This window comes from Thunnus albacares, chromosome 1, assembly GCF_914725855.1.
Source record: "Thunnus albacares chromosome 1, fThuAlb1.1, whole genome shotgun sequence".
In the NCBI taxonomy this organism is placed as follows: domain Eukaryota; kingdom Metazoa; phylum Chordata; class Actinopteri; order Scombriformes; family Scombridae; genus Thunnus; species Thunnus albacares.
Genome location: NC_058106.1, coordinates 3,966,942 through 3,991,901, shown reverse-complemented (window position 1 = coordinate 3,991,901; position 24,960 = coordinate 3,966,942). Strand labels below are relative to the sequence as shown.

At 38.6% G+C, this 24,960-nt stretch overlaps 1 protein-coding gene across 1 annotated transcript in view; it reads right to left on the bottom strand.

The window, feature by feature from the left end:
• pcsk6 (proprotein convertase subtilisin/kexin type 6) overlaps nucleotides 1–9,421 on the bottom strand; it is a 32,741-nt gene extending 23,320 nt beyond the window's left edge. Inside the window, exons 1-6 of the mRNA XM_044353054.1 lie at nucleotides 9,061–9,421; nucleotides 6,849–6,953; nucleotides 3,986–4,096; nucleotides 3,641–3,784; nucleotides 3,295–3,371; nucleotides 584–672 (exon numbers count right to left, since the gene is read on the bottom strand). Of these exons, the coding sequence (XP_044208989.1) occupies nucleotides 584–672; nucleotides 3,295–3,371; nucleotides 3,641–3,784; nucleotides 3,986–4,096; nucleotides 6,849–6,953; nucleotides 9,061–9,225 (691 nt within the window). The 5' untranslated portion in view covers nucleotides 9,226–9,421. The remainder of the gene's footprint in view (nucleotides 1–583; nucleotides 673–3,294; nucleotides 3,372–3,640; nucleotides 3,785–3,985; nucleotides 4,097–6,848; nucleotides 6,954–9,060) is intronic.
• Nucleotides 9,422–24,960: the final 15,539 nt, after the last annotated feature.

The following is a 24,960-nucleotide window of genomic DNA, read 5'->3' as shown; positions in this document are numbered from 1 at the left end:
CTGTTGACAGGACACCTGGAACTGCAAATGAAGTGAATTATTGCTCTGTGCATTATGAAGTTTTAAACCATGAAGGTTCCATATTTGCAAAACATCCCCAAAGCAATTTTATGCTAATAGTATGCACATGTAATGCTACACAATGCAGAAACAAACCTGGAAGCTCTCGAACTGTTTTGGACTATTGGGTGTTGGGTGAGCAGTTTTCATTCAAATGAAAGGGTGCCATTCTAGGGTCCAGGATTCAGGGTTATAATATTATAAGATCCATGATTGGCACCAAACACCTACATCTGATTTTTTTGGGAATGTCATGAGTTTTGTAGGTATTTGGTCATAAACCAAATTATTGGACAAACTGAAATTTTTACCTGATGATGGCACTAGATTAAAAATCAGGGGATTACCTAAATCATTAGGATACATAGACTGAAAAACCGGTATGTCTCTTTCACCAAAGTGATGAATCGACCAACGGCTGCTAGCTTGGCTAAAAATCACATGTGACAAATGTGACAAGCAATAAAGTAATGAGTGGGAAAAAACATATTGCAAGTTTGGAGAATAAGACAGAAAACACTACCTCCAATGTGAGCGTTGTAGGCAATCCCAACCATGCAATGGGAGTTATTGGCCACAGCTGCAACTTCACCTGCACACCGAGTGCCATGTCTAGATGTGAACAAAAAGAAAACAGACATTACAACAACCTTACATACGGCCCAGTTCTGTTTGAAGTTCAAAGGCTGACTGCTATATAATTTCTAGGAGGAATATCTGAAAGAAAAGAGTCTGTGACAGAGCTCCTGAGCATAGAAAATGTTGAATTTATCAACCATCACACCACCTATGGAGAGAGCTTTGACAGGTTCAGCAGAGTAATCATTATTCAGAGGCTGACACGCTCCCTTTCTTTACCAGACCTCCTTTTATAGAAACTTAATACACCCAAGAATAGATCATTTCCTTAAGGATACCTGCCAGTGCCTACAGATAATGGAAACATAGTGGAAAACAACAAAAACTAAAATTGATTGCCTTTACTTCCTACAGCCGTTCAACTCTCACAAGCCTCAGGCAACAACACTATAATGAATTTTACCACCCTCTACAAAGCCAGTGTATAGAAGAAAGAGAAACTGGTGAGAGTCCTGAAACTCATGCCATCAATTTTCAACATTCAGTGTGTTCCAGGATCTGTCTATGTTCACTTTAGTTTGATTTAGTTCCCCAGAATGCCATTTGATAAGAACCAGAGAAGCAACATAAATATTTAACTGCCATTCAAAGGTGGGTTCATGGAAAAGTTGGTTTCTATGCTTCTCCTGTGATGGATTTCTCCTCATATGGTAAAAAAAAAAAGATAAGTGTAGAAAGAAGCTTTCGATCATTTGATTCCTTGAGACCGACATCAAAATCTGACATTTACTGCGGGTATTAGAGCTCACATTTGCTGGAAATAGAAAAGACACATCTAAAGTGTAGGTATTAGCTGATTGTTGTAGTTTTTTTTAAAGTTTATAGCCTTGTCCTTCAAAATAGCATAACATTTTAAAATGTTGTGTATTTCTTCCAGTTGTCCCCTTTAGCTTTTTCGCAAGCAACTTTATGTTTTGCTTTGTTGAATTATCTTTTATGCTTTGTTCAAACAGATCCTTACTAGAAATATACCAAACGATGAACACGTTTTACCATATAAAAAGATAGAATGTAGCCTATATGCTCATACGATGTGTGTAACAGAGTGGTCATCCTGTCCTGTCATGTCTAATCAGTCAACTTCCTGTTTTACATTAAGAACTATAATACCAGTTTAATATAAGCCAGCCTGGGCTCTGCTCCCTGCAATGGGTTTGCTTCAGGAAACATCAGGGTAAGAAAAACACTACAAAGCGTGATACTTCATCTTCAACCCTGATGGCAGAAGAACAGTGCACCTCTCCCTCCATGCTGTGCAGTTGGACTGCTACAGTTAATATGTGGCCAGGCTTTGGGCGCAGCATCATGGAATAACAGAGTGGGAGGAGGGAAATACCTTGAATACTAACAGACTTAATCCAACCTCAAACCAGGTGCAATTAAGTTATCTCTTCAAGGCCAGGTCATTCATTGCCAGGGGCCGTTGTCCTTAATTGATCTCTTTGGATATTGATCCTGATTAAGGCCGACACAGCCTTACTGTGAAATTTGCTGTTTTAAATGACAAATATGGTACCCTTGTGATTCATATAGATGTGAAGAGTTTGTCAGTTGTGTCATCAGTTGGTGTTGATGGTTTGTAATTAAACTGTTTTCAGTTGCTGTTACTTGAATTGTTGCTGTAAGTGAGCTACAGTAACATTAACTTGTCCAAAGTGAGCTTACTTTATCTTTGTTTGGCCCATTTGAGTAATATGCTTGTCAAGGCATTGTAGCTGACAGCATGCATCAGAACATCTACACCTACTGTTTTCTGTGTAAACAGTTCTCAAGCGCAGTTTCAGTTTCAGAACTGTCACCTGTCACAATTATCTTCCCCACATGGGGAAACTTTGAAAAAGAGTGTTTGCGTGTATGGGAAACGGAAGTGCTCTTGAGAAATGCCACAGTAAGAGATGAATGTACATTAAAGGTGCAGCGTGTAGGATTTAGTAGCATCTAGCAGTGAGGTTGCAGTTTGCAACCAATTGAATACCCCTCCCCCTCCCCTTCCAAGCGATGGCCGCAAAACTCATGAAAATGCGAGATGCCCTCTCTAGAACCAGTGTTTGGTTTGTCCATTCTGGGCTACTGTAAAACATGGCAGCGTAACATGGTGGGCTCCATAGAAGGGGACCTGCTTCCTATGTAGATATAAAGGGCTCATTCTAGGGTAACAAAAACACAATGATTCTGATTTTCAGGTGATCAATTAAAAAATACTTATAATTAATGAGTATTATATTCCATTTCTGCCAAGTCTGTTCCACTAGATGCCACTAAATTCTACACACTGCACCTTTAAACAAATAAAACATGACATGATTCATGACATGATTACAATATTGGATTAACTTATTTTGTTAAGCAAAAGAAGCACATTATGGGGGCACATTGTATTAATCACATCTTGACAGTTGTACATGATATATGAGTCAAAGTCTGTATAAGTCTTAAATAAAACAAATTACTTCTCATCATGGATATCAAGAGTCTTGCTGTATAGCGGGCACTTGACTACAAGAATACAGACACAATATTAACAGCACAGAAGGACCAATGAAGGACAGCAGATTAGATTGAAGTTGAACGTGACAGTGTGGAATTCTTTCTTACATGTTTTCATTGCGAGAGTCATAACGTGGTGTGGGGTCATGGTCATTCCCGTTGACGTCATAGCTTGCCAGGTGGTCCTGCAGGAATGAAAAAGGCAACAAATATGAGAGACTGGGACAGAGAAAACAGCTCACATCTACTCCAGTTAATAAAAAGGAGATACTGTACATCTCCCTGTGCCTTTTATGTCATTGCTCATTTTGTGTTGTAGGAGAACTAGCAACAAATTGGAGCCAAATACTGGGATACAAAACTTAGGGCAATAACGCGTGATGTTACATTTTATATCAAATCTCTAAATAGTCATGGTTCAATGTTCCAACGTTAACAGGTGGGTGGCACATACGTAGTTCTGAGCGAGATCAGGATGGTTCCTCTCGATGCCATCATCTAATATGGTGACCACCACATTCTTGCCAGTGTAGCCCCTCTGCCAGGCTGCCAGAATGTTCATCTCTGAGCGGCAGCGGCTGCTTTTATCATTGCAGTGCTTACAAGAAAAAAAAAAAGACAAACACCATGTACTACTGAAGATACAGCTGAGATGCAGCAATATAGGCTCAGTCTTTCAGGCGGTCCTCAGACCTTCACTGGTGCAGCAACACTGTATATGTATATGTGTTTGTCTGCTTTGGTTTCTTGTGAACAGAATAATACATGAAGGATAGACAATTCAGTGCACTGTACTTACAATGTACCACATGTTGGACCATTTTGGGTCATTGAAGTGAATGAAGTTTGGGTCACTTTGGGTGTACCTCTTTACTCTTGGCTTTACCAGTTGCTGCTGGGCCCACTCCACCTGAGGATAGAAATGAAGATGATGATTCACTTTCAAGTGCAAAATGAACCAGGCTGTTTTATATATAAATTCTTTAAAAATACTTATACAATTATATAGGGGGCACTGGGGGGGTCCTGGAAGAACTATTTTTGAAAGGGGGGAGTTGAGGTGTTCTTGGGGAGCGTTTGGGTGTATTTTTCATGCCAGTGTAGTACTACATTCAAATGCGTATTTTCACAATTTTATCATTAGTTTTCAGGGTTTTCCTATGTTTTTTCACACCACTGTCGAGTCTATTTTATTCCATTTTAAGCGCATAACTACAGTTAAATTTGTGTATTGGGCTCTGAGAGTTTCCAAAATGCTGGTGACCTACACTTAACACTGTCGCTGAATGCTTCCTGCATAGACACAGGGAGCTCTCGCTGATGCTGCTCTGCTAAATGTGCTCTGCTTTCTGCCACACGGGGAAACTATGCTGAGTCTCTCCCGCATTTTGCTGTCATTTATGGTTGCGCTGGCTTCTCTGTCCTCGCATCTGCTCCATTTGTCAGTGTTTGTGTTTAGCTTAGTTTGTAACGTATATTAAAATTTGGCAAATTCTTGTAAACTTAGCTACTGGCGCAAATCTGCCCATCCTCTCAACCAACAGCAGAGGGAGGAGGACAGGAGGAAAAACTGATAGTGACTGATGTCTGAGTTCTTCATTCTTCCAAACTTCACTCAGTATTTAAATGTCTGGAATATTATTTATTTTATTGACATTTTTGATTTCTTTCCAGTGAGATATTATTGAATTTATTTGACTTTATTCACTTTGTTGATGGAGACGTTACTGTTGCTGCTGTAGAAACAATATTTTGTCATATTCAAAATAGAAATCTATTCTAATCCTGTTCTGAATTTATTCTTTTTTAAAAAGATAATTTAAAAAATATATATATAATTCTTTAGTAATGAAAAAAAAGAGTTTTGATAAAGAACCGGACCAATAAGTGTAGGCCTATGGATAAGATAAAGATAAAATTTTAACCATATCCGCCATTCACTATAAGCCCATTTTACCAATGTTCTGTGGCACATGTTTTTTTTAATAAATATTGTGATGATAATAATCCAAAGTTATGTGAAAATGTATTGTTTTTTGGTCATAACATCAAATTTTCTTGGGGGAGGACGCCCAACCCCTGTGGGCCTAACCTTTGACCTGGTTATTTTATTTGACCACTGCAGGTATGATTATTTAATCAACAGGATAGCATCATAATACAACAACAATCAGCAAAATGGCACAGAACAAGAAAAACTACTGCCAGTATTCAATTGAATTCCTTAGCTAGGGGTACATATCCTTGTGCTTTTTGTCCAGTAGTCTCAGACTTTTTTCTTGGTAGGCTGCTCTTGTTTTCCGTTGGAACAATTAACAAGAATGCTTCTTATTTGGCACCAGCATCAAATAACCGCTTTCTGATTAGCTGCTGTTCATGATCAATAACAAGACCTGATTAAAGTTTGAATGTCAAATTTCTAACTGTTGCATTTGTTTACCACTCATGAACATAATTTCTATTCACTTGGCTTTTTTGCTCCCCGAGAAATTAATGATAATGATATTCCAACTGTCCAGTTAAACAAATCTATTATTTGGCTTCATTGACCTGCTTTTTTAATTATATAACACAGAATCATAATCAAAATTAATATTGATGGAAGACAATTAGCCTACATTTTAATTGAAGGGGACAGTAAGGGACCTGGATAATGAATAGGGGGGCGCTAGCCAAAAAAAGGTTGAGAACCACTGATATAGACAACTCTTTTTTTAAAGATTTATGTTGGGCATTTTTCCTTTATCCAACAGCTGAGACAGGAAATATGGGTAGAAAGAGGGGTATGACATGCAACAAAGGTCTGCGTCTGGAACCAACCAGAAGATGTTGTGGTTATGTGGCATGTGTCTTAACCAGGTAGGCTAGCAGGGCGCCAATAAGTGACAGAATATTATAATGTGGTCAAGTTCGTGCTGTGATTTAAGATTCTGCTTGTTAATTTCTGCTTGTCGGATTGTTTGCTATGCACCACATGACATGTACCAATAGACCTTTTTCACAGTGGACATTTTGACTTGTCACAGTAGGAAAAGCACAGGTTAATTACATTAACGATGACTCAGTTCTATTCAAGTGTTTTTCCTACTGTGACATGTTAGGTCTTGGGATGTAACCTTTTCTCACTCACTGCTGTGTTATACTGTATGCTCTACTGATGGTTTCACATGGAAACACATTGGTCCGTTAGCTGCAAATAATATTCGCCGAAATTACCATCACATGGCATGTCTCTTTCACTTTGTTTAATTGGCACCGGAGTCGAGTGGATGTGTTTTGGGGGAAACAACCACACAGCAATTATTTTTTTCCACCCAACTGAAACTCAGTCCAAGACTGAAGACTAACCTGTTTCCTCTTATAAAGTTGTTAGCCAATTTTTATTTGAATGTTGCATATAACCTCACAAAATTACGAAATTTAACGATTTCCATGGAAAAGAAAACATTGGAAAATCTGTTTAAATTACTTTTGCAGCACTGGAAACAGCAGCACAACATTTTTACACCACTGTATAAACATACAATTATGACAGAAATATGTGAACTGTTGCCATTGTGGTACTCCAAAGCTATGTCTGCTTGGCTGCTAGGTTTTAGCCCAGAGGGAAAAATGTGTTACTCTGACCATGTATCTTGTGTGTGTTGTACATTTTGATTCACCTGAGGATCCATATGGATGAAGCTATGGGGGCCTTTCAAAGCGTTTGCAGCTCTGCGGACCACTCTGCTGTGGTGGAAATGGTAATGATCCTCCAGGCTTCCTATCTGACCACAGACATCCAACAGCATCATCAAGACAAGAACATTAAAAGACTTCCATTGAACTATAAAAGAATTCGCATTTCGTCACATGTGTTTAGTCTACCACTAATCCGTTGTTTTCTTAATGGCCTTTACACTGATGTGGTCTGACTTTTTAAAGTAGAAAACTTAAACCTGCTTCTACAAAGTTCTCCACATTCAAAGCACATTTTGGCCATCTGTATATGGTATATGATGTCACGTAATAAATATGCATGTTCTCTCTTGACTTTGCAACAAGAATGTGAGCAGGAATCTCAGCACATGTGCACAGCTGGCACACTGCGGTATTCTTCAGACTACAGTCTACTCAAACCATCCCTCACTACATCTGTCTTCATCCCTTTGCTGCTCTTTACCTCCCTCAACCACTCATATCTTGTGTGATTCTCTTTTACACACTAGTACCTTAAAGAAGAAGGTTTTGGTACCACTTTCTAATAAGGCACCCTTTATAAAGGGTTTAAAGTTATAACTAAAAGCCTTATTTATGTTCATAATTAATTTGCTGATGTTTTATAGATCAGGCAACAGGTACAGGACAAAAGCAGAATACAAGGAAAAGTAGTGCGCATGTTTGCAAGCTCCCAAAAAATTGAATGATGCAATTTTTCAATCTACAAGGTCTTACTCTGGCAAACTTCCATGTGAAAAACAACATGCTATGTATACAGAAAAAAGAATGACAGCTCTACCTATAATTAGGAGATCACATGATACAAAACCATACAGTGTACTAGGCACACAAAAACCACATAATGTCCTAAAAAAGGACTGTAGCCTTCACAGGACATGTGTGTTACACATTTTTGCACTTTTATAATGTTGGAATTCCTTATTTTTTGTCTGTAAATATGATATAGTCTGTTTTTTGTCATCATTTATAGGCCAATATAAGAGTGAGAGAGAGTTTGGGGTTCCCAGGTTGTGAAAAATACTTCTGGCTGGTTTTTATCCCTTTGATAATCCATTCATGAATGATTGTGGGTTTTATATTCTCTAATAAGCCATTGAGTCTCCAGTTATACATTTTAATAAGTGGTTATTAAATGGAGTGTGGTCCAGATACTGGATGTCTAGATACAAAAGCAGGTTTTTCCCACAGGGTAAGTAGTCTATTAGCCAGATGAACTGAAGAGCTAACAGGACAAATCAAGTGTTCTGCGGTAAAGCGATAAACACAGCTAGAGGGATTTTTCACAAACCAGGCAACCCAAAAACACATTCTTATGAAATGACATACAGTTATTAGCATTAGTTACAATTTATAAAATATTTCTAAAGGCTTCAGATATGAGAAAGTGGTGGTGATTTTTTATATCTCATTTGTTTAGCTGTATTTCAATAGTAAACATCATTTCCCTGTGTCAAGAAAATTCACCTTATTTTCTAACACTTTAAGTCCCCATTTTTTAGCATTTATAAGTATACAAACATGTCATACATGGTGTTTAACACACTACAGTGTAGGTGTCAGCAGATACATTTGTTTATTAATGTATTTGTCAGCAACTATAAGTCCTCCTTTGGGCACCCATAAGTGGAAGCTGATATATAAACAGATGATGAATGACAATATAATAAAATACAGTTGTTATCATATAAAATATGTCTTCATAGGGGAAGGTATGATTGTTGGCAAATACTGTACATTAATAAACAGTTAAAATGTCCTTACATCTGCTTATAATTACACTGAAGTGTGCTATAAACTATTTATTAAATGTTTGTATACTGCTTGTGAATGCTAAATAAGGGGACTTAAGTAAATTGTTACCCTTTACTTTTTAATGGTTCAGCCTCTAAAGCAAAAACTACAAGCAAGTACAGTAAATTCATGTGATGCCATTTATTCTAGTTAATTTACTCACATGAATTCTATTAAAATTCCAGAAAATAATTATACTTTTAAAATTTCATGAGGCTGTTTTCATGACAATATCTTTCAAACTGGGAATAACAGCACAGTCACAAACAGAGACCAACATAACGTCATGATACTTTCTTACAAAGTAAACATAAAGGCCTCCATGAACAGCAGTGATAAGAGGAGTAACAGCTCGATCATTACCTGACCCAGGTTTAAATATCCATACTTTGCTGCGATTCTGTCAGCCTGTTCCGGACCACCTGTAATCCGCACTGCCCAGTGGTTTGTATAAATGTTCCCTTGTCCTGTGACCACCGACCGACTGGATTGAATACTTAATAAAACGAAAAGCAAAAATAAAGTCATCCTGTCTTCAAAGTTGAAAAATCAGTCAGTTTACGGGGAAAGTGTTGAAATCCTTGGTACAGTCAGTAGCGCAGCTCTGCGTAAAGTCTGTGTCATGAGTCCATCATGTTGTCGTCACCACCGGTGAAAATCACGTATCCATGCCGCGGAGGAACTGTGCCATATGAACTCAGAGCAGCCAGTGGCGCAGAGAGGCTGGAGTCCGCACATGCAGGAGACACAGAGGATCAAATCAGTGGATGCTACTGCAGGAGTGACTGGACCTCATTACAAATACTGTAGAGCTTTTTATTTCATTTCACAAAACCTAAACAATGACATGCATGACACATGTGAATATTGAAAACATCTCTTCAGCTATGATGTGCATAAATGCTTTTTTTGTTGTTGTTTTGTTTTTTTTCAGACTATATTACAGCATTAAACCAAGGTGTAAATTTGAATAATTCCCCCCAAAACAACTGGTTCACAAACTTCAATTTGCAAAGTGCACAATGCACAAACAACTCACCACAAAACACTAACAGAAACAAACAAAAAAAGGATCTTAATAATTTGAAGTACAGTTTCCTCCTTGAGTAAAAAATATAGAAAATAAACTGTCCAAAAATACTATTTGAGTGCATGTTTAAAAATTACAACAACAAATGACTAAACACTGCGGTGAAAAGTCATATTTGTATTTTGCGTCATTTGGGGCCTCCTGCTGGCCATGTGGCCCTAAACTGCTACTTAGATTGCTTGGGTCCCAGTTTGTTATTATCATGGGATTCAACTGATCCAAGTTTTTAAAGGCTCATATCAACAATGATGTTTTTTTGGGAATTTTAGGGAACTGATGATTCTGGTTCAGCTTTGCTCTACTTGTATTATTATAAACTTTTGGATGTGGTAAAAGTTTGGAGGAAAAAAAATAGTGGTAAAAGCACCAGGCATGAGTCCCCTGTATCATCCAGGGAAGCCACCTGCTTTAAGAATTTGCAAAAAACTTTGATTAAGTATTGAAAATAGTTTTTCTTTATACTTCAGAGATATAAATCAGAGGGGAAAATGTATTTTCATTGTGTATGTAGTCTCTGTGTGTGTGATTTTATTTCTGAGAAGTTTGTACACACACATACTATTTGGCAGATCTTTGCCCTGGCCGAGGCCACGTTATGCTGGCAGACTGGCAGGGTTGTGTTTGAAGTTCTGAGGTGGGGTATGTGTCACTGACCAATGAATCATCTGTTTCTACAAACACACAGAGGTTTTGAGGGACTGCTGGGCCAGTGTGAACAAATATGTTGTCCATGGATCCATTCATACACCACCACAGCTGATTTGATGTTGACGTATAGGGTTAAATTTTAAACAATGTATCACATTCTGTCCATCAGCTATTTGACAGAATGAACGGAAGAACAAAAGTTTCAGAGTTCATGACTGAGGCATCTCAGTGACAGGATCACAATTCAGTGGATAACAAAAATCCAGTGGATAACAGAAAATCCATTGGGTTGTCATAACCTCACCGACATCTAGTGAGGAAAACATTGAGAGACACAGCGAGGGAATAGTCCAGCAGTACTCAGGTTTATTTTTTAAAAAACCCTTTGGCTCTAGAGGAGCTCCACGTCTCACAGGAAGTAGTGGGAGTACCATCAAAATATAGACCTTTTTTTCAGCAGACATTTTGACTTGTCAAAGAAGGAAAAGCACTGGTGCAATTAATTACATTAAAGAGGAATTTCACCACTGCAAATACGAGAAATATTTGATAGCAGAAATGTGCAATAATTTTTGAAATTACTAGAGAAAACTCAGAAAAATGCTGTAGATTCCCCTATTACTCTAAAGGGAAAAATCCTACAACAACCAGAATGCATTGTGTAAAGTCCCGCACAAGCCCACTGATGGTGTATTTACTGAATGTAGGTGGCGTATTCATTTTCTAGCAGAGCGGCCAGGTAGCAGAGACATAGTTAGCGGTGAGCAGCATTATATTATACCACTGTGCAAGGATCATTAAAAAAACGGCACTCTGGAGCTAGTGTTATGTGGATCATTGCAAACTTAGCTGCACACAAGCCAGAATGCTGCCAGAGCACATCGGTGGATAGTCAAAAAACCTCAGAGTCTGCAGTCTCCATTTCAGCTTGGTTTGGGAAACATTGTTGGATGACGGAGTGAAAACTTCAATCCAACACTGTTTCTTTTATCGCTATGGACGACAAGGAACCGGGACCTCAAACTGAATGCAGCCGTGTAAGTTACAAGTAACGCACAGTCGATGTGCTGTACTGTATTCAGAGTTGACAAAGTCCAATGTAATATTCTGTGAGAAAACAGTCAGGTTTACCAAAGCACCATAAAGTTTGCGGTTTTCAGTTCTGTTTCTATTGTAGGGCATCTGTCACGGACACTACACCAGCCATCACTGAGAACCAGTGAGTGGAGAGGTCTGCTGTACCCTGCATCCAAGCTTCTGTGTGCATGTGGTCAGTTGAGAAACTCTGCACTGAGCTGAGGGCCTTGCTGATCAGTGCAGAGCTTCATGAAATACTCCATATTCTACTGTAGATCAAAGGAAAAGAGGAATTCCGTGGGCTCCGGATCCTCCTCCCTGGTTGACGTCAATATTCTTTGCCGGTCTTCCTCCTTCAGAATGAGCAATTTCGGCTGTTTCACACCACTCAGGAAAGTCGACTTGTTGTTCACAATATACTGCATGGCAGTGTGCATGTCCTTAACGACCACAGGCTCTTAAAACACAAGAGTGAGGGAATCAGCAGACATGTTACAATGCAGACATATTCTTGCAAACAGCAAATACTGTTTGGATTGTACAGTCTATTGTGTGTCCTTTTGCCAATAGTCTCATATTATTACTTGTATTATCGTGTAAAATTATGTGTTATGTACATGCCCTGTTTTACAAACTGTGACTGAGTGGCAAAGTGACATAAATCACATTTTAGGTCATACCTGACAATAAAGAATAACCTAAACTAATGTGACACCCATTACAAAGATGAGCAAACGGTTACCGTCTGCGTTATCTGTGTTGCTCCTCTTCCTCTTACGAGAGGGCTGGTCAGTCAGTGCTGGTCTAAAAGACAGCACCCAACAAAGTGATTACACATGCTTGTATCAGAATGACTAGATTGTAGCACACTAGCAGCCTTACTCAAATTGTAGTTACAATATGGTTTAATAAAAGAGAAAAACTCACTCTGTGTGGAAATTGTCCATCAGTACAGCGCACCAACCACCACTTTCTGATGTGTATCATGTTGGTCTGCATTATAAATAAAAACAAGTTAAGACAGGTGGACTGACCTGAACTCTATATTTTATTATTATTATTTTAGATAGCTAGCAGAATATTTCAAATCATGTGGACAAACCTTGACAATAAGTCTTAAATGTGTAATGTGTCAAAAATGTAATATGACATTTAGGCTATGTTTTGGTCTCCATACTGGTGTTATCTACTTCATTAAGTAACAGCAGGTTTCTCTGAGGATACAGGCTCTTGTCTCTAAGCTAAGTTGTCAAACACCAGCTACAAGGTTTCTGTGTTTACCTCAGAGGGATTTTGTGCAAACTTGGCATCGCTCGCCTTCATAGCTAGTTAGCATCCAATCATAAGGTTAGCCAAAAAGGTCATATTTCCTCCACTATTAATATGAACAATTACTTTAGTCTGCTCTGGTAATCAATATACAGTGCTGCTTGAAAGTTTGTGAACCCTTTAGAATTTGCTCTATTTCTGCATAAATATGACCTAAAACGTGATCAGAAACATGGAACCTTTTATAGGTTCCTTGTTTCCTTGTCGCTTCCTCCTCCTTGTCGCTTCCAGTGTGATATTCAGCCTCGTAACAGTAGCACCACATTTTGCAACATTGCAACATCATATCATGAAACTAGTTTTCTTACAAATATACAGATATTTTAGTGCCTGCTTCTCCCTATTGCTAATGAGAAAACAACATGGCAGACGGAGTGTTATGGGAGACCCCCTTTTGACAGTCCTTGAGGGCACCACTAAAAAAAATGAGGAAAAGTAATTTGTAGCCCATGGCAGATCTCCAGATTCTCTAGGCTTTCGCAGCTGGATGAAGAGGGATATTTTAAGTGACAATGGCTACCACCTCAGGTGCTGGTTAATAAAATCTCCCTTCTGACATTCCCTCTCTTCTGGAAGGCTCAGACAAATCTTAAAGTCTGAAAGCATCGCTCGATCTTGGAACACTTCCCACTCAACCAGAAAGTCCTGCTCTTTTAGTCTGGGGAATGGATCTACTGTAGCTAGTGACTGCATTTTTGGCTATCCGTAGCTAAGATCTGAGCATCCCTTCTAGATTTTCCTAGGAGAAAGGACCTTGAAGTCCTCCAGGATACCGATTAGTACTGGATACAGTAGTACTTCTCCTTCATCTGAGCCTGTGTCCCTGGGTTTCTCAACAAGGAGATCAGTGCAGTCACCTGAGATATATGATATTTATAAGTACTTCATCTTATTTGTAATGTTGTCTTAGTGTTGCACTACTCACCTTTTTCCACTGATTTGACATTTTCGTCATCTCCTGGACAACCTGAAAGAAGAATAAGTTCCTCCTCTGAAATACTTGAAACTGCCTGTGCAGTTTATCATGCACCTCTTGCATGAGGCAGAGGGTTGGTGGAAAAAACTCATGATTGTAGAACTATGCAGGCTCTCCACAGTGGGCTCTGATCTTGCTTGTCTCAATAAATCTGCTAGGACATTAGGCACAATCGTCCTCATGACATCAGTGGCCTCTCTGCTGCTCTCCCACAGTGTATGGTTTCCTCCCTGGAAAACATGAGGCTTGCGGTTCTGTTGTTTCAGCCTTGATAGAACCAGAAATTCGAATTGACAATTTGCTCGTACTTCACCAGGTACAGCACACATTTCTGCTTCTTGCAGTCTGCTAGGGTCTTACTGAGGTGGTGGGCAACACAACGAACAATAATAAGGCCAGGGTAAAGGTCCTTAAGTTGCTTGCCAACTCCTGCTCTGCAACCTTCAAAGAATTTTTTTTTTTTTTTTAAAAGGTCAGATTATTAATCTGTAACAAAACTTCTCTCAACTGTACTGTAAACTACCTATTCTCACTGTATTTTAGAAAATTTGATTTCTTATATACTTACATTTAGAATCCTTAAAGTATACAAATGACTGTTGAGGCATGTCACTGGCAAAAGAGGTGAATCTGTCCAATAGGCAGCAGTGCTGTGGCCTCCAGAATAGCCTCTGTAATAGTGGAGTCCCCTGCTTGAAAACTCCTCATGGTCAGCACCTTGGTCTTCACTTGACCATCAGGCCCAATGTACCTGAAGTATAAAACAATGACGTGAATAATGCTGTATAAGAAGACAAAGAAAACAGAGTAAAAATGTGCCGTAACTCACACTAAACAAATCTGAAACCAAAACTGAACCTCACAAACTGTTTGGTGACAGAGATGTCGGTTGTCTTGAGAACCATAAGTCCCCAGGCTGGAGACTTGGACACTTCTGCCACTAGCTCCTCAGCTAGCTCAAGGCCTATGATCTCAGTCATCTTACTGATGATGTGGACACTCATATAATTTGTGTTGGAACTGATCTAAATAGAAAAGATAATCTGATCTTAGACATTAGATTCAATACAACACAATGTTCGTTGCTGTCTTTATATAATAACCTTACAAACATACAGTACATGGAGTGCGTTATAGTAGCAGCCCAGCTTCTTGCAGGTAGCTGGTATGATGGAGCCACTTCAGGTACTCAAATTATGTGAAAGCAGTTTAGTGCTCTATGTCCACTCCTGTGTGTAAGAGCTCTCTCCACTGTTGTTAAAATAAAAGGAGGTATTGACTGACTGACTGACATACACATTTCTTGACTTGTTCTATACCTGACTTTATCAGATTTATTTTTAGCTGCTCTTATTGGCCTCTCTTCTGGCAGCTTCTATATGTGCCTTAGAGTTCTGGTGACATGTCACAGCATCAAGCCTAAAATTTGTGCCGGGCTTTTCAACAAAACATCCCTCTGATGGGTGGTGTTGGCAGCACAGGGGCCACACCACCCCATCAGGTGTGTTTTAGCCAGCTATGGCTTTTAGACCATGAAGGGTCAAAGCCACTGGACCTATGCCCCACTTCCTTTTCACTCTCTCTCAGATGCAATTTTCTCTCCCTCATGGCATGTTCAGATTGGAAGCAGAAGCGCCACGGAGCATCAATTCTCGTGCGAGGAGGAGCCTGACTATTAACACCAGAAGCCCATTTCTCCGCGCCGGTCAACAAGTTCTGCTCCTCTGCTATTTTCTAATGATATGTAGAGCTGATCTTTATCATGGGTAAGTAATAGTCTCATCAATTTATAACATAAAGCAATGTAATTATGTGGCTTATATGAAGACAATGAGCAAAACTTGCACAGTACTTGCAATAGCGAATCTGACAAGGAAACTTTAGGTTACTTGTGTAACCCTGGTTCTCACACACTGAGGCCATGTCGTAGGCATTTCCCAATGTGATTTGGGGAATGCTATGAAAGAGAGCACACTGATAATCTATTATAACTCATATAAATGATATATATGATATAAATGATCTGATAGAGAAAATTTGTGTGAAAATGTGATGTCACTCTGAACCTGGTGTCAGTCTTACTCGGCCCCTTTCATCACTCTTCTTGCTGCTGTTTTCCCTCTGATGATCTTAAGATATTCAAAGCAGTTACTCTATTGTTGCCTGTATGAAAACTTCAGTTCAGTTATTAATTTGTAGCCATCTGTCTGACTGTGTCTGTCTATAGACTTGGCTCCTTCATTTCACTTTCTGATGGCTTTGTTCTTGGCCTTTATTCAAAGAAGACTGTTATCTTTTTCATGATCTGTAAATCAAATTAACAAATTTCTTTTTGGTTCAAATTTGGTTCAGAAGAAAACATTGAAAGAAAAAAGTGTATGTATCACTTTTATATAATGTTTTACTGATTGTATTTATTTACAAATAAGCTACAAGTTATGACAAAACATTTTACTAATTATTTTACATAAAGCAGCTTTCTAGCTTTCCATTCATGCTGTTCTTCCTGATATTCCATAAACCACAATGATGACTGACTAAATAGTCTTCCATCTCATAAAAATGAAATGTAGCTAGGTAGTTACTTGATCAAACAGTCAATGCAACAAGGTTAACATGAAGTTGGCTGATAAACAGGTTATCAGTTGATGAATTGATCACTGGCAGTTTGAACCTACTTTCACACTCATTCATTTCAGACCAAAAACTCAACAGTGCACCGTGAGAATTCTGTATCAGTCAGGAGAGTAACACCTGGTCATAGGGGAATGTAGCACTATCGATTAGTTGAGTTGAATATTTGTGTATTTATTGTGGATCATCTTATTTTGTAGTATTGTGGTTTGCTTTTTACTTTCTTTGCATGTATTTTATGTTAACCAGCCTGTTATTATCCCAATTCACGCACATGGTGCACAGTCTAGTTACCTCAAATGAATCAATCCCCGCAGAGCCTGGCAAGTAGTGGGTCAATGAGGTGACTTGGGAGGCGGAACTGTACCTCCATAAAGGTATAACTGGCTACTTGCCAGAGGCCATGGAGTAAGAAGATGTTCAGAGGGCAGAGTAGAGAGCAAAAGATGAAGGTGGTGTTGTGAGAGTCCCTGAGGGGAAAGACAATGAAGGGGAGCAGCGCCAAACCCTGCCTGTGATTTTATAACTAACCTTTTTTTCGGCTACAATTTTCAAACTGCAACATGCCTTTGGAAAATGAAAAAAATTGACATAATAAAGTCGCACATACAAATGTAAGCGGTCAACTAAATTTAAAATTTCACACACATGCAACACCCTTTGAAATAGTGGGTCTTAGAACTATGTATTTTGAGTTGCTGACCAGGCACAGTAGGAGGCGATGTTTACTTGTTTCTCAAAATGTGACAGACCTGTGTCTCCTGTACCCTACAGGAAGCATGACTACAGGCTAATACCACTCACTAGTTGCACTTTATAGTGTTGATTTTATTGTTTGATTATGATTTAAGGTTTATACATTGTATCACAGGAGTTTCTGTTAACAAAGCTTAAAGCTGCATTCATTGATTTTTTTGGCAATGTATGACATATTATCACCTTATAAAGTATTTATTGCAAACATGTTAGCTAATAGTTGTCTTTTTACACATCCTGCAGATATGTAAATAGTTACACATAACCTTATGTACAATATTGGTGTTCATTTATAGTCCTGTTTATGGCCATCTGATAAATGTCAGTCCAATATTCAAGGCAAGGAAAGGCAAGTTTATTTATATAACACAATTCATACACTTAAGGCAATTTCAAAGGTTTCAAATGGTTTTGGTGTTGACAAAACTCCTCCTCAATATTTCTCTTTAGTCCCTCAATGTTCCACTATGTTCACAAGCTAGTCATTAACTTTGTCCATCTTTTGTTTGGTGCTGGGCAGGTAGTGTACAGTGGGTTTATTTGAGTTTCACTCAAACATCTGCCTGCTGGAAAACAAGGTTGATGACAGCAGTGAGTCTGAACCAAAACAGTAAAGTTGAGGGCCAGGAATTGAAACAGTGTGCTGATGGACTTTAAAAGACCTCATAAAGTTGAGGGACACTACAGAGTCGGGTGATAATTCACTGTGGGCACATTAGTACTATGGGGGCCCAGTATTCATGTTAAATGATGTTTTGACCTGTCATTAGGCCTTGCAGTGGGTATTGAGCTGTGCTGTGATAAATCTACTGAGCCTCATTACAGGCAACACCACTCTCTAGCCGTGATCTTACTTTTCTTTAAGCCCAACTAGCTTTATGGGCAACTTCATCCTGAATGCCATGGCCCGCTCAGTTGTCCAGCCATCATCACTGTATAACTGGTTCCACTAGCTGTGCTTGTGACCCATAATAAGCAATTATCTGGTATGCGAAACTTTTCTTGAATAATGTTCCTTGATCTGTCTCCCAAATAAAGGAAAATGGTTTCAATATGAATTTATATGGATGGCGAAAATGGCATCGGAGCAGGAATCAGAGAGCAAAATGGGGGAGGATTTGAAAATAAAAAGAAACGCAAGAACTCATCAAGTGTTTCAAGTGATTCCAGTGAGCAATTGAGGAAAAAGGGGTCATATCTGGTCATAATGGTAGTGGTGACAAGAATGGATGGCATTTTTAAGAATCCACATGAGGTGGGAAAGTTTGTTGAAGGAAAAGTCGGAGCTGTGAAGTTGGTCAGGATAACTAGATGTGGGATGGTCATAATTGATTGTGTATCTAAACGTCAGAGATTAAAAGCCCTGAATATTAGTACAAATAAAGATCATAGTTGTGTGGATTGTTTTGGACTTGGACCAGACACCATGAAGAAAGGAGTCATAAGCAGCGTACCACTGTCAGTTGATGCTGACTTGTTTGAGGATGTTGAAGGTGTGTTAGAAACAAGACGAATGAAAAGATTCAGAGAAAGGAAAAGAGGACAGTAAGTCCATATGTTTACCTTTAAAGGAGAAGTTCCGGAAAGAGTGTGCCTGGATTATGTGAGCTACAAGGTGAGGCCATATGAGAGGGCTCCTCTCAGATGTTTCTGCTGTCAGGAGTATGGATATGTTGCTGCAGTGTGAAGAGGAGAAGATGTGGGAGATGTGGGAAAGACAACTGCGAAATGGAGGAATGTAAAGAATAAGCCAAGTGTCTGCACTGCGAGGAGAACCACCATGCAGGGTCACAACAGTGTCCAAAAAGGATTAAAGAAGTTAAAGTGAATAAAATCAGAGCAGAAACGGGCTTGTCTTACGCCAAAGCTGTTAAGAGAGTGGAAAAGAATGACGAGATGGTGGCAGTACAAAAGGAACTGGAGCAGAAAAGGAATGGAGCTGAACAAAATATCTGCATGGACAAGAAAGGCTTTTTGGCATTCATTGCCACGGTCGTCATTTGTGCTGTTGAAATACATGGGAAGTCAGAAAGGATTAAGATGGTGTTGGATGCTGCTGGAGATTCTTGAATGTTGTGTACATTTCTGGAGAGGAGCTGGATGTAACACTGAGGGAGGGATTTGCACAAACTCAGGCAATTGGGTCTGGGTTATAGAATGGACAATATGAATGGAATCATTTTGGGTGAACACTGTAAATAGTTTACACTGTGGAACTGATAAAATCCAGTGGGTGGTAATGCACCCGAAAGCTGCCAACCACCAATAAACGACAAAACAGGAAGATGAATTTATGTGTGAGTGTAAGAGTGCAGGAGGTCATTAGGTGGGCACTGACATGACTGGTGTTCATTGAGTTGGGCCCACAACACTAAGAAGGCTCAAAAGAACCACTTCCCTCTTAAACTACACCCACACACTCAACACAAATTTCCATAGAAAGTTATATTCGCTTTTGTCTACAACACCAGCTAACAGCAAGCTAACCAACTTCAGCTAAAACCATGTTAAGCTAGCCAGCATGTTGCTACCACTGGCAGCCACCCAACCCACCGAGCAATTCCCTATTGCACTTCCCTATTTTTGCCCCAGTGACCTTTCTTCTCACCCACAGCCATTCACTGCACTGGCTGTCTGCTTTAGGCCCTGTCCTCTTATGCCTAGTTCAGTTAGCAGGGACAAAACTGATTTGCCAACAAAACCTCTACAGCTAGCCGACCACTGGACGGACCTTAAGTTTCCATCCATGCATGTCTGCTTGCATCTCTGTATAAGATTTTTAAGATTTTTTTCAATTCTATTCCATCCTCCCATGGTACTGTCAGCACCACAAAATACACAACACTGTGTTTCTGACCACAACACAAGATCTGGTCTTAGATTAGTGGTAGCTATCTCCTGAGGAACTATGCTGTTTTCCTAAACCTTTCCCCACCTCTAGCTGTCCTACATTACGTATAAAATTGTTTGCTGCCTGATCTGTTCACCCTCAGAGACAAACAAAATATCACCTTGTTTCCTTTTTGCATCCAGTGAGTTTACTTCTCAGCACTTACCCTCAGTGGCTGCTGCTAGACTCTTCAGCACTTGGTTATGTCTCCAGGTATATCATCCTTGAGACAGGCTTGTTTTACACCCAGATAAAATGTGCCAAAGTGAAGCTATACCTGATAATCCTGCCTGCTTCCATTCCCCACACTCCCCTCCAGCTAAGTTTTCTTCTCTTTTCTTCTACACTTTCCCAACTCATCCACTGGCCCTGCCAGCAGCATATGTTGCAAAAACATCTTGACACTTTATTGTAAATTGTATCAGTTCAAATAATTAATGTATTTCTAAATGTCATTGCATCACTACCCAAACAGTCAAAATTGGAAGTTTTACCTCCTTGTGCAACATTACCACAGTATTGCTACAAGGCAACGAATACCACACGTATCACTCTAATCAAATGCATGCAGTACACTGCCACATGTACCACACAGCTACTCTACAGTATAGTTATGAACATGCACAAATGGCCAATCTGCTCAGTTGACAGCAACTTCACAAAGTGATTTCAATAACTTCAACTCAGATCAGCCCATCTGATCCAACTCCAGTTTCATTCATTTAATTGTTTGACCATTGGCTGTGTTTATCCAGCGGGTAACTCTACTTTCTCAAGCCCTCCTTTCTTCTCATATACCCTGACTCCTGGTACAACATGCACACTCTGGTTCACAACAGATCTCTAAATGCAGGTTTTGCTGATGGAAATGATATCATTTACAAATTTATTGTAGTTTATGGTCACTTTATGAGGGCTGCTGCTAATCATTTGGAGGCCCTAAGCATAACTGGTCATGGGGGCCCTAAGTAAAGTCTGAGTCGAGTCCCAAGATGGGCTCCAGTGCTCCAATCTGGTACGGTCAAAGAGCTGACATACGATTAAAAAAAGTCTACATTAAACAAAAATGACACAGCTGTGATTTCATATTAATATTAATGATGCAGTGATTGCAATTTTATTAGATTTTTCGGCTCTTTTCATTTATTAGGTAAAAACATCTAATTTGCCTGAAATGAGTGATAGGGTACATACAATGAAAAAAACAATGGTGGGCCTGTCCATAACTAATTTATATATTTTTTCAACTTGTGTAAAAATGTAATAATGTGATAATTATCATGACATTTTTATCAACCTTAATTTTGGGGGCCCCCGCCTGGTACTTGAGGCCCCACGCGCTCTGCGTACTCTGCATATGTGGAGCGGCAGCACTGACTTTATGAGTCTGAACAACTCCTCCTCTCCCTCCTGTGGGAAGAGAGGAGTCAGGTCTATTTTTTTCTAGACCTAACTTGGACACACACCTTAAATAAATATTACTCAAAAAGGAAATGATCATTTTTCACTAGAATGACCCTACTGGTAGGAACCTGCCTTTGTCACCGCGTAAATTTTGACTTGTCGTGGTTGAAAAAGTACATATTGACATTACTAACGACGTTAATGATGGCTCTGTTCTAATCAAGTGAAAACCATGATAGTGTGACAGTGAGTCAACATGTGCAATACCGGGACCCTGATATAGTCAATTGTTTGAACGCACAGATTATCTCTTATCAGTTAACAATTTTTAGACATTTAAGGTTAAACAATTAAGTTAAATAAGCCATTATGATGCCTTTTCTCATTACACAGTTTTTGTCACATTTTACACACAGTATATTCAAACATACAAATGTCCCAATTATGTCAAGTCAAATCAGGTACTGCCTAATTTGCAGTGTTGACAATCAGGGCATCATTTTGCATATGTAAACATACCAAATAAGTCTAAATGTGTGCAGCCTTTTTACTCAATTCAGCAAAAGAGACTATAAGGAAACAGGCGGAATTTTTTTCTGTTTTCATGGACAAAGGTTCATGTTCTACCATTTTCTTTGTAAACCAGTTTATATAAAGAGGAACCATTGTAGTGACGTTTTTCAAAAGTGTTACAAACTTTTCATTTCCTCTTCATTTATCTGAAATCTTAGTGGTTTAAAATAAAGTGACTACTAGCTTCCCCATGGTGTGCAGTTTCTTATAAACACTTGGTGTTCATGTTCATATCAGTGGTGGCTGAAGTTTTCACATGCTTATTTTTACTTAATAGTACCACCGTGTAAAAAATATTCTGTTACAAGTAAAAGTCCTGCATTCAAAACTTTACTTTACTCTACTTAAAATATCACAAGTAAAAGTAGAATTATTTTGGCCATTCTACATTATAAGTAAAAGTACTCATTATGCAGAATGCCCTTTCAGAGTATTATAGTATTATATAGCTATATTATATTATTGGATTATTACTATTGATGCGTTAGCATGTTTGCAGCATTTCAGTGTTGTAGCTAGTTGAGATGGTGCTAATTCTAAATACTTTTTATAACAATTACACTAACAATGTATCATAGGCTCATCAAATGCTTTCTATGTAAAATGATAATCTGCAAAGTGTTTAGTAATTATAGCTATAGTGAAGTAGTGAAGTAGTAGAAATGTAGTGAAGTAGAAGTATGAAGTAGAATACAGTGAAAATATTCAAATACCTAAAAGCTGTACTTACTGTTAATAAAATACTTGAGCAAATGTACTTAGTTACATTCCAATATTCACTCTCCACTGATGGAGAGATGGAGATGATGATCCAGTGTTGTGCTGGGCAGGTAGTAAACAGGACCTACAGGACAGACCCAAAGCTTTGGCACTGTACTCACAGCTGTTGTGTTCATTGTTGCTGTTGACGTGAACACAAATGAGACGCAGATGTTTTCTATGAATCACAGAAAACCTCCTTGGTCTTTTTACCGTGTTGCAATATAGAGACATTTGAGGGGATACAGTCATCCTGGATTTAAAAAGAATGTGGGAGGAGGGTAGAGTGGGGGGGCAATGGCCATCTGGTCCCCCTACTTCCGGTGCCAGTGACTGAGTCCGAAACGCAACAGTTAAGTTGTGGGACATAAAACCAAAACAGTGAGCTAAAACGTGCTAAAACGCTCTGTAGAGTCAAAGGAAACTGCAGAGTTCATCACAACATGTATAAAAATATTGATTAGTGCAGCTTTAAACTCTACAGAGTTTCCAAAGACATTGTGTAAAGAGATGCAAAAAACATGAAGAATATTTCTGTCTGATGGGATTGTACAACATCAACATAGTTTGTATCTATCGCTTAGTGAAAGTATAATACAGTTAGGAGAGTTGGAAAAAGCTGATACAAACTGCTTTTAATGTGTATTCTCCATAAAAAATGTAATTATTTCTTTCTACTTCTAGAAAATACAACAACATGATCTAGACTTGGACTTTCTCTACTGTTGTTACAAAGTGCTTCACAATAGGATAAAAGATCACCTAAAGGGTATGTTTATGCAGATCTTCACAAGAGAACAAAGATATTGATGCAATTACAACTATTGCATGGTCACTCTTTGTTCAAGTCACTCTGTACAACTGCTAAAAGGTGTCTTCTTTCTCAAACATTTCCCCGTTCTGTCACTTCAAAGATCGTGTGAACTGAGGGAAAATACCTAGTCTGCTATGATGACCTATTTCATTAAACCAGAATATTGTTCCAGTGAAGACAACAAAGTATTCTACTACAAACCACCACATCCTTCCTTATCTGTCCGTGACACACCACCGTCAGCGCGACAAGCACAAGGTCACGTACACACATACACAGCACACCTTGTCACACCTGCTGCTGGTCACATAAAAAAAATGTTAATTGCAAGCATTAGCAGGCCTGTTAGATTTGACCCCAGGAGAGAATTAATGTGAAGTGTTAGCAGTTGTCAATGATGTGTAGTTCATGTTTACAGACTGCTGTTAATAGTTTTCATAGCAGAAAGAGTTTGATTGCTACAGTTTTTATTTTGTTTATTTTACTCTGATCACTTCATAATAAAATACATACTCTAACTGTTAAAATGATAATGGTCTTAACTTTAGGTCCACTTACTTGCTTTTGTCGCTTTGAGTTTAATGTTAAAAACATAGCCTGATTATACATTAGTGACAGTAGCCATGTGTACACAGATGGGTAAACAAGTCCACTATAATAATCTATATATACAGTTTACACTTTGAAATAATGAAATGCATTTGTCCTCCTCTAAGAAAGATATTCAGCAAAACTAAAAAAAAAAAAATATATATGAAAAAACAGGCACTTTTGTATTGTTAGTGTCTGAAAAAAATAGTTTTACAGGTTTCCATTGTGTTTTTATTGTAAAAAATGTTTTATGTCATTTACTGGTTGGTGGTGCAATTCACGATTACAGCAATGATTTGCTTTTCTTTAGAACACGAATGTCAGCTACAAGAAGTTGGCAGATATCCTGTGTGTTGTAATCTCATGTGGGATGGACCATTTCAATGGTGTGAAACAAAAATAAATAATTTATTCATACAGTTTTACCATTTTGCTTCTATATACTATGTATACACAATAGAATTAATAGATACCAAGCACTCTGCTGTTAGTGACACTTATTCACTTCAATCATGAAAACACATGAAACATTCTAATAATAAACAACCCTCCTAAATTCATTTCAGCCTATACTTATAGATCCAATATTAACTAATCACATAGTGAGGATCCATCCTCACTGGAAATGATAATAAATGGCACAATAACAAATCCTATCTATTATCAAGAATGCTGACCTGTATAACTGCTGTATAACTGCCAATGTGGAGATAGTGTACATT